Source organism: Cajanus cajan, chromosome 9 (genome assembly GCF_000230855.2).
Source record: "Cajanus cajan strain Asha chromosome 9, NIPB_CcT2T_4, whole genome shotgun sequence".
Lineage (NCBI taxonomy): Eukaryota > Viridiplantae > Streptophyta > Magnoliopsida > Fabales > Fabaceae > Cajanus > Cajanus cajan.
In genome coordinates this window covers 8,318,152-8,329,450 of record NC_138525.1, presented here as the reverse complement: position 1 = coordinate 8,329,450, position 11,299 = coordinate 8,318,152, and the positions used below count along the sequence as shown (strand labels likewise).

The 11,299-nt window shown below is 32.5% G+C and overlaps 1 protein-coding gene and 1 long non-coding RNA gene across 2 annotated transcripts; one reads left to right on the top strand and one right to left on the bottom strand.

The window, feature by feature from the left end:
• Nucleotides 1-782: 782 nt before the first annotated feature.
• Nucleotides 783-3,228, top strand: LOC145951800 (uncharacterized). Its single transcript, XM_083063871.1, has 2 exons — nt 783-1,940; nt 2,024-3,228. The coding sequence occupies exons 1-2, from the start codon at nt 1,097-1,099 to the stop codon at nt 2,083-2,085; spliced, it is 906 nt and encodes a 301-aa protein (XP_082919997.1). The 5' UTR covers nt 783-1,096; the 3' UTR covers nt 2,086-3,228.
• A 3,972-nt stretch (nt 3,229-7,200) lies between these two features.
• LOC145951801 (uncharacterized) lies at nt 7,201-10,819 on the bottom strand. The gene is made up of 2 exons (XR_014429735.1): nt 8,441-10,819; nt 7,201-7,475 (listed from the first exon to the last, which is right to left on the bottom strand). It is a non-coding gene; the product is annotated as an uncharacterized LOC145951801 (long non-coding RNA).
• Between the last annotated feature and the right edge of the window lie 480 nt (nt 10,820-11,299).

The following is an 11,299-nucleotide window of genomic DNA, read 5'->3' as shown; positions in this document are numbered from 1 at the left end:
GAATCTGTCGACAAGTATTTGTCATAATTTGCATTTTTCTCATAACTAGATATTCAATTTGAAATTGAGTTGACAAAGTTGGTTTCATCAAATTAGCATTAAAAGAATGTGTGCTAAGCAAACTATTGAAATACAACTATCAAGTCCTATACAGATTTTTTTTATTTGTCAATAATAGAGATTTTGAACTTTATAATTAAAATTAAAATCCTAAACCTAAACACTAAAAACCCTAAAATCCATAAACCATACACCATAAACCCTAAATCCTAAACCATAAACCCTAAATCCTAAACCATAAACCGTAAACCCTAAAAATCCTAAACCCTAAACCCCTAAAAACCATAAATCATAAATCCTAAACCCTAAACCATAACCATAAACCCTAAGCCCTAAAAACCATAAACCCTAAACTCTAAATCCTAAACCTGTCCCCACCTCCATCTCTGATTTTACCAATCGAAGAAAACCTGAACCCGAACCCAACCCGATCAACATAGATTTTTCTCGTCCAAATCGGGGCGGGTTCGGACGGATACCCACGAAGCCAGATTAGAATGCCATGCCTATTTCACATTAGCCTCGTGTAAAAAACTAACATTTTTGGTGAACCTAACCAAAAAAGATAATAGGGTAACCTTATTATTGATCATGGTAATAGCAAAAATATTAGGGACAAACAATCTCAGCATTATTCCAATGACATCCATTTTGGCCCCTCTACTTGCATATACAACTCGTTCCAAAAGTACAATCCAAAAATTGGGATCATGGATGGGCAACATATTGTTATGAAATAATTGAATAAGATGCTAACAATTGTAGTTAATTGAGGGTCTGTTAAGTTGTCAATTTAGAAGTTAGTTTCAACTGTTAGAATATTATAAATAGGAAGTTGTTGTTAGAATTCTCGACAGAAAAAAGAAAACTTGTAAACTCTCTGTATTCTTCTCTCTATCATCAATAAGGAATTCAAACTCTTCTTTTCTCAAGATTCCACGTTCTAATTGGTTCTTCGTGTTCTGGTAGCACCTAGAACTATTTCTATACATATCAATTGGTATCAGACTTTCGATCTTTCTCGGAGCACGTTTCCATGGCAAACTCTACACGTCATGCGACGACAATGAAAGATTTGGAAGAACGCATTTCTACAAGATTGGAAGCGCGGTTGGTAGAATTAGCGGGTGCAATGCAACGCACTCTGAGTGAGTCATTAAAGGATACGATACAAGAGATAGTGAAACAATCTGCCCTTGGGGAATTGAATTCAACCCCTAACCGCGGTGAGCATCGTAATTCTGCGTATTCTTGTGGTACAAGATTGGCAAGAATTGACTTTCCTCGGTTTAATGGTGAGAATGTGGACCAATGGATTTATCAGTGTGATAATTTCTTTTTAATTGACCGAACACCTGATGAAAGTCGTGTACAATTAGCAATAATTCACTTAGAAGGACGTGCTTTACAATGGCACACAGCTCTTGCAAAAACTACGAATTTTTCTTTACTGTCTTGGAATGCTTATAGTAGGTTGGTGAGAGACAAGTTTGGAGATGTGTGTGTTGATCCTATGGCAGAGTTGATGAAACTTCGACAGACTAAGTCGATGGGAGAGTATCATGAAGAGTTCGATGCCATTATTAATAAACTGAATTTGTCAGAACAATATACTTTGAGTTGTTTTTTAGGTGGATTAAAGAAAGATGTCCAGATGTTGGTGCGCATGTTCCAACCCACTACGGTACAAAAGGCATTCACGTTAGCTCGGATGTATGAAGCTGCTAATGCACCAAGTTTCGTGGTGTCGTCGTTATCATTGAACAAACAGAAAGGGCTATTGGGATCAAAACCAGGATTGACAGAGAAAGCTGTTATTCCTTTCGGGAAGAATTCTGAGGCAAATAAATCTGGCATTCGATCAGTTGCATACATATCAGGTGCCTTTAATCATGGTCGTGTCTTCATCCATTTCTGGTATGTTAACTTCAAATTCATCCCTGAACTAGTATTTGTGTCCAAGGGATTTGCAATCTTTTTGTTGGCTGCCCACCTCCTATCACTTGCTGCATTTGCGCATTATAGTTGGTGCAAACATGAAGGAGGGCTATGCAACTTTCTGCATTCTAGATATGTCTTTATGAGACTGAGGTTTGCGCTTTTCTTCTCTTCCACTTTTTCTAAGAAGGTTGGCAAGAGCAGTTCATCATCCCTCAAGGTCCTTACTAAAGAACATATTGTGACAACTATGTTTGTCGGGAACTTCATTGGCATTTTATTTGCTCGGTCATTGCATTACCAGTTCTATTCATGGTACTTCTATAGCTTACCTTACTTATTGTGGAGAACGCATTACCCAACATTGCTGCGTTTGATTTTGTTCGTGGGAGTGGAGCTGTGCTGGAATATCTATCCTTCTAACAACCTTTCTTCTACGCTACTTCTCTGCCTTCACTTAATTATTCTATGGGGTTTGTGGTCTGCTCCGCTAGAGTATCCTTATGAGATTGTATACGGGCAACCTGCTCCAGCATATCTTCCATATTTTCCAGGAGAGTCCGGGATTGAATTAGTAGACAGAAGCTTGGCAAAAAGAGAAGAGATGCTGAAGTTACTTAAGTTTCATTTAAGAAGAGCCCAAGGAAGGACAGACAATATCAGATAGGAGATCTAATTTATGTCAAACTACATCCTTATAGACAGATTTCAGTGGCCCAAAGGGGAAATATGAAACTCAGTCCTAAGTTCTTTGGTCCCTACAAAATTCTGGATCGTGTGGGTGCAGTAGCTTACAAAATTGAACTTCCAGTTCAGTCTAAAGTGCATAATGTTTTCCATATTTCCCAGCTTAAAAAACATGTGGGAAATGCAATAATTCCAATAAACTTCCATATGAAGCTGATGCTGCTTTTGCTGAAAGGGAGCCTGAAACAATACTAGATCGGATGATAGTGAAAAGAAATGGTATTGCAGTGACTAAGATACTTGTTAAATGGAAGCATCAACTTCCAGAAGATGCCACGTGGGAATTTTATGATTTGAAGAAGAAGTTTCCATTATTTCATCCTTGAGGACAAGAATGTTTCCAAGGGAAGGGCATTGTTATGAAATAATTGAATAAGATGTTAACAGCTGTAGTTAATTGAGGGTCTGTTAAGTTGTCAATTTAGAAGTTAGTTTCAACTGTTAGAATATTATAAATAGGAAGTTGTTGTTAGAATTCTCGACAGAAAAAAGAAAACTTGTGAACTCTCTGTATTCTTCTCTCTATCATCAATAAGGAATTCAAACTTTTCTTTTCTCAAGATTCCACGTTCTAATTGGTTCTTCGTGTTCTGGTAGCACCTAGAACTATTTCTATACATATCACATATACACAACAATGCATGACTTTTTAAGGAATAATCTCACATGACTTTAAACCCATAAGCTCATTAAAAGACACGATGAACAAGGACTACAAAGTAAAATGTAATAACCAAATCATATGAAACAAAAAATCTAACCCACGAGTAAGTGATATATTGAAGTATACACACAAATAGTAAAAGCAAGAACTAGAGAAATAATTTTTTTTAGCAAATTGGCCCTTATAAAAATAAAGCACTTGTGCGGATAGAAAGCATGAGGAATAAAGTTTTGTAGGGGCTATTCACAAAGAAAAGTGTATAATTTCTTTGTATCTCAATCACATAATATATAAAAGATCAGAACAGTAATGACTTGATTATGGTAGAAACATGGCACACGTGGCTTGATGAGGGTGGAAATTATTGATCTGAAAAAGCTTAAATTTTAGTCAAGGAGTCAAACTAGCAAGAGCAAATACATGGATGCAAGTTCAACACCTCTTGCTTGACTTTTTTTGAGTGTGAAACACATTTTAGTATATAAATACTTAGACTTTACTAGGTGCAAGTAATGTGAGACTTCATTCTTTTGAAATACTCACATATATGCAACAGTTCCTATGCACAAATATTTAAAACATTATATCTATATGATGACACAAATGTAGTTATGGATAACTATAGCACCTCCATAGAGTTTGAATGTAAGAGGATTAAATATGAATGTGAAAGTGTTTAATACTATTATTGATGTTGATACAAGCATAGTTTGGTAGCCATAGCAATTGAAACAAGGGTAAGTGATTTAGAGCCATGGCCGGTTGTAGTTCCGGTTCTAAACGGACTAGAGTTGCATCAAAATTACAATCATTCCAATTATGAATCCTATTTCTGATAAAGCTGCTACTCCTATTACCGAAAGAGGATTTCATATAGAGTGAGTAGCATGCCCCTCTTGTGTATTAGGTGCTGAAGCTGGAGAATTGTGAGAGGCATGTGCAGCTTGCAGGATATTGCTAACGATGATAACAAGCATAGGGAGAAAAATGCGCTTGCCATTTGTAATGAAAATTATCTGATTAGAGATAAGAGAATGAGAATGAGAATTGATAATTAAAAAATGAATAAACAAGGCAAGTCAGCAATGACTTTTGTTGACTTCCTTGTTTATCAATTTTTTAATTATCAGTTTTCATTTTCATTGTTTGTTATCTTACCAAAAAAATTTCCATTACAAATGACACTATACAGTTTCCTCCTTATGCTTGTTATCATAACAAGCAATATCATGCAAGCGGGCACAGCTGACATTTCCTCTCATAATTCTCCAGCTTCAGCACCTGACACACAAGAAGGGCATGCTACTCACTCTATAGGAAATCCTCTTTCGATAACTTCATCAGTAATAGGATTCATAATCGGAATAATTGTAATTTTGATGCAACTCTGGTTTGTTCAGAACCGGAACCCCAACCAGCCATGACTCTAAACCACTTACCTTGTTTTCAATTGCTATTGTTACCAAACTATGCTCGTATTCAACATCAATAATATTATTAAACACTTCCACATTCATATTCAATCCTCTTACATTCAACTCTATGGAAGTGTTATAGTTATCCATAACTACATCCATGCCATCATATAGGTACGTATAAAATTTTAAATATATGTGCGTAGGAAGCAAGAGAAAATTCTTAAAAACAGATAGCAACTACACAAAATTTAAGCTTTTATGTTAGAATAGTGGATTAAACCTAACTCAACCCTACAAAACCGGCTTGTAAGGTAAGGGTTGCTTTCCACTTATATACTATTCAATTGCCTAATCTCTAGTCGATGTGGGACTTGGGTTTTTCCCAATACACCCCCTCACGTCCAGCACTATTGGGCTTGGTACGTGGATAAATGGTGGGTGGCCCTTTTTAATGATCTAGGATTGGCGGGACTTGGGTTTTTCCCAATACACCCCCTCATGCCTGTGAGGCATGCATCAATGGTGGGTGGCCCATTTTTAAAGTGGATCTAAATGGCTCTGATACCATGTTAGAATAGTGGATTAAGCCTAACTCAACCCTACAAAACCGGCTTGTAAGGTAAGGGTTGCTTTCCACTTATATACTATTCAATTGCCTAATCTCTAGTCGATGTGGGACTTGGGTTTTTCCCAATATTCAGATCATTAATTTCCCCCCTCCGACCACTTGTGCCATGTTTCTACCATAATCAAGCCATCACTATTCTGATCTTTTATATATTATGTGATCGAGATACAAAGAAATTACACATTTTTCACAGTAAATGGCCCCTATATATACTTTTTACCAGATACTTTCTATCCTCACAAGCGCTAACTTTTATAAGGACCAATCGGTAAAACAAGGCAATTAAGCAACGGGAGATATCACACATTGACAGGAAGCTCAACACAAAGTGGACTCTTCATATAGAAACAAATTAATAAAACACACAGTACTTAACACATATACACTAATTAAAAATAAAAGATATAAAATTAAGAGGTTATCTTAAACCCCTGGACAAACTTACTTAATGCACAATGAAGTTGGCTTCTCTGATAGTTTGTTACTGACGTGAGTCGTGGTTGCTGTATTTATATGATCTTGTGTGTGATGAGCTAAGAGAACGTGTATGAATGCTTGCGTTGAGATTGTTACGTGAACAAAAGAAGAAAAAAAAAGGTGAGCTCGGTGTACGTGTTTAGCTATCAATGAATCCAAAAACATAGGAAGAGTGTGTTGTATGTTTAAATAGTGAGAAAGGAGAGCTGGGAAGTAATGAATGTGTTTGTGTTTTGGTTTTTGGAGAGGAGAAAAATAGCGGTTTGATGGATGAGCCTCTTTCACGGTAATGACCTTCTAAAGATTAAATCTAAATATTTGAAATATAAATAAAATTTTCTTATAAAAAACTAACTTAATCTTCTAAAGATATTTAGGCATATTCTCAACATATAATTTTATTACAAACAAGTCCCACATCGATAAAATAATACAACAAATAACAACTTATATAATACAAACATACTTCAATGATTGAGAGGCCTTTTGAGTGATGACCAAAAGCAAAACTGTGAGGGTTTAGTCCCAAAGCGGACATATATAAATATTTATGTAAATATTTATGGTTGAGTTCATATAACTTAAATTTTAATGTTAACAAACGGATGTAGAGGAAAACTGATTTGCAAACTTGATTCAAAATTAGCAATTAAGCTTATTATATTAGAAATTTAGAATGGGACCTTACTTTCCAACGCTGAAAGGTGTAACTGAATTGCTAAGAAGGGATCGCGATCATCCAATCACCAAGATTTAACAGGGTGACCTTAGAGGGTATTTAAGGGAGGGATATGATTAGAGGTTAGTATAGCAGAAGTAACTGTGTTTGGTCGGGTGAATTTGTGTGTATTTGTAGGGAAATTGAGGAAGAATTTGGATTTTATTCTACATGCAGGTCAGTCTCACAGGTTAAAATTTACTCTTTATAATGAGAGAATTACCATAAGTAATTTATAGTTTTTTGAATTAATTACTCTATTTTAATTATATAAATTAAGTGAGTATGGTGCAGATTCTGTTTATTTTACTATTTGTGATTTTGATATATTTATCAAAACACTAACAATACAATCTCATCAAATCTAAACAAATATCAGTATAATTTACTCATTTTTTATTTATTAATTATAGTATTTTTTATGATATTTAATCTCTATATTTGTAACGCCCAAATTCTAATACCCAATTTATATAATAAAAATTATAAAATTTTAAAATATTTCTGCAATTATATCATTAACAATATCTATATATTTATTTAATAAAAATGAAAGTAAAGAAAAGATTATTTTGTGAATTTAATACATGACATATCGTTCTAAAATATTTAGAATAACGTATTAATTTACACATTATTCCTCTTCCTTACCCTTTCAATACAATATTTATATTCATAATGGAAAGAAAATTTCAATTAAAATAATATGATTGACAAGTAAAGTTATAACAAATCCATCAAATAGCCTCCATATTCCGATTTCCTTCCAAGTAGGACAGCAATAACAACAACAGCAAAATGATCTGGAATCTCAAGTTGATCCATCTATTTTATAATATATTTAATTTAAAAAAAAACAAAGAAAAGAAAGGAGTAAGAACGATATCCAATAAATAAAATAATTCAAAAGAATAAACAGAATTATTTATAAACAAAATTAAATATAAATATATATACCGATCAAATATTAGTTTTTGGTGATACAATAAAATTTGAATTATACTTGTAGTGACTAGTCAGGATAAATGAGCATCATTATAACAGCAACCAACAAAAGGATATTTCACCTTCATTTCTTACTCATTTAAATCCCCAAGGTTAAACCTCCAGCTACAAATAATTCAAATTTTATCGTCTATGGCCATAGAGTATTATTTATCTTTAAAATGAGTCAAAAACATTTTAACAAATTATATTAATCATAAAAAATTACTCAAAATAGATTTAAGAATTTATCATTATTTAAGCTTTAATTAAATAACACAAATTTAAATAAAATATATTAAGAGCACTAATTAATTAAATGACAATGACAATTATTATAAAATAATTAAACAATATAAAATGTGAATATATTAATAATTATCATGGATAAGAATAATCATAGAATAAGTAATAGTAATTAAAGGTTAAACAAATATATGAGGTTAGAAACACCCCACTAAATAATAAAAATAACATAAATAAATAAACATAATAATTAAAAGTTAAGTAGTTAGATGAGGCTAGGAACACCTCACTGAATAAATATAACAATAACATAAATAAACATTGTAATTAAAAGTTAAGTAGTTAAATGAGGTTAAGAACACCTCACTGAATAAATATATAAATATAGTGAAGTTAGAAGCACCTCACTGAATAAATATATAAATATAGTGAAGTTAGAAGCACCTCACTGAATAAATATATAAATATAGTGAGGTTAGGGACACCCCACTAAAATAACATAAATAAATAAACATAGTAGTATATAAAATTTTAAAGAGATAAAGTTCTCCTCCCCTTACCTAGAAATACACACTTATAAGATTTTTATTATCATACGTTCTCTTCAATTTTTCCCGTTGCTGCATGTCTTAATGGGAGCCTATTTATAGGAAATGAAATCTCACTTACTACACAATTGTATCTTATCCCCTTACGTAATTGCTTACGCTAAAGCTATATGATTGCTATATAATTGCTTTGCCACGTATCACATTTCCTACGCACATAATTGCCAATTGCTATACATTCACAATTATTGCTTTGCCAATTGCATTCACATTGCTACTGCACTTAGAAGAGGCCATGTTAGGATTTGATTTGAATTCTGATTGAAGATTATTATTCATCAAAATAATATTATAAAATATTTTTCACATTTTTTTTTTTAACTTTTAATAATCCCATACATAAAAAAATAACCCTTTTAATATTAATATTGAATAAAATTTGGGATGTTACAATATTCATTTCAATGTCGTTTTTATTTGAATTAAAAAGAAATATTTAATATAATTTTTAAATGATAATAAAAACTTGTTAATAATCAATAACGTACAATATCTATTTATATACATAATTTTTAAATAATTACATAAATCTTACTAAATAATTAAGAGCTTGGGCTTGGAACATAAGCCAAATGTTGCCTTAACTCCAACAGTTGAATTATCCCCATGTGGAGAATGGAATGTTGAGGGGCTAATTAAGTGAGTTAAAATAAATTTTACTCTTTTATATATATATATATATATATATATATATATATATATATATATATATTTCAACATTTACCTAGAAATAATGAAAAATAAAAAATAAAACCTATTTTTATTTATTAAAAATCCCTTATATAGTAGAAACATGTTGAAAACTATGTTATACCGTGATATTAGGAAATCTTGAATCACATAATTTTCACGTTGTCTGGCAGAGTGACATCCTTCTCATCAAATGTCAACCATAATTCCATTCTCCAACACCAATGATATTTGAAGTCGGAGGAATCATGATTGAAGTGGATGAGACGATGCACTAAGCCGTAGTTGACATTTCTGAGAATCTCCAAATAAATCTAGAGAACCAAAACTTGAGCATGCAACTACTATACGTATCTTTTATATATGGTGGGTAATCGTATAGAGGTTGGAGAAGAAAAAAGAAAGAAAAAGTTGGGAGAAGTAGTTTGGATAGAGAGAGAGAATGGTGTGTGTGAGCGGTGATGAGAGAACCTGTGAGTGATGATTTATTTATATAGAGATTCAGAGAGTGAGCATAGTACATAAAACTAAGAGTTTCATAGTCACGGGATTCCTTGGCCACACAACAACAGAGTCACGGGATGCGTGTTTCACACAACTCCTTGTTACTAAGAATTTTGCATTTGGTAAACTCTTTATGAGTCACTTTTTTTTAGATTTTCAACCACCTTTAAATATATTACTTGTTGCTTTTCACATCCATACCATATTCATCCATTTACCTACTAGTACTTTTGATTTCTTTTCTGTGCTAAGCTATTTATTGATTATCAATGATCGCTCTCTCAAAGCTTACTATGTGTTCACTTCAGAAGAGAACAACCAAAGTTTTGTTCTGATACATGAATACTCAAAAAGCAATTCCACCAAATTAAAAATCGAAAAAAGGACAGCAAAAGGAAAGAAGAAATTATTTACAAAGCAATAAAGAGCGAAAGTAAGGCATTTTTATTAAGACCGAAATACCCTATGCTCAAGCAACATTGTCACAAAAGAAACTCAACAAACTCAATACTTTTAGTACTACGTACAACAAAGTAATAAATGAATGATGCAAGCAAGAATCAGAGCCCACACAACCTGATAACGAAGTAACTCATCCATGTGTATGTAACAAGTCCCACATCGGGGAGGTCTCCTTACCAAGGAGGCCTTATAAGGCGGGAGGTTCTCCAATTTCTTGGGACGGCTTTTGAGGGATGATTCCCCTCCTTAGCCTTATTCTTGTTACAATTGGTGCTTTCATTGAGAGCTAGCCAAATCGAGAAGGGCTACCTACGAAGGGTTCTGACCATCGGAGTCTTCTGACCGGCAAAAGGCCGAGTGAAGTGCCGGTGAGTGAAGTACCCTCCTTGGTAAGGAGACCTCCCCGGTGTGGGACTTGTTTCAGTGTACTTCAGATACATTAGTTTCTAAGCATGCATCTAAAACTTAAAACCAAAAAAATCATTTTTACATCCCAGGACATTTTAATTTTGAATAAATTTTTTTTTTTACATATACCGAGGGAAATTCTAATGAAGATTATATTTTTTGAATTTGACAAAATATCTCTATAGGCCCAAGACTAAATGACTCATCTTTAGTTATTCAATATTGTGATCAACTTTTTTCTTTGTTTAGTGATTATTCATCATGAAAAGACTATTCATAAGTACTTTAATTTTTCTACACCAGAAATTTTGATCTCTCCCTTTGTAATCCCCCCTTCCCCCCTCACACACACATATACGCACACTATATAATTCATATTTAAAAAAATTAAAAGTTATATGATACTTCGATATAGAAATTCAAATCAATATAAAAAAATATTTTTATGATTATCTATTAATTTATATTTATAAAAAGAAGAATCATATAATTTTCAATTTTTTTTATAATCTTGTAAAATTAATTTATGTATTAAAAACTTGTAATTAAACAATTGAATTGTTAAAATTCAATATAAAATGTGAGTTATTTAATAAAATAAGTCTACTAAAAGTTACTCATAGGGAGTACGCAAAATATTTTTACATTCATGAGAACCTTAAAGTGGGAATCTTAGTTTCTTATGTTTCATAAAAAAAAAACCACAGGAATGTAATTTTTTTAATTATTTTTATCTCACTTTCTCAC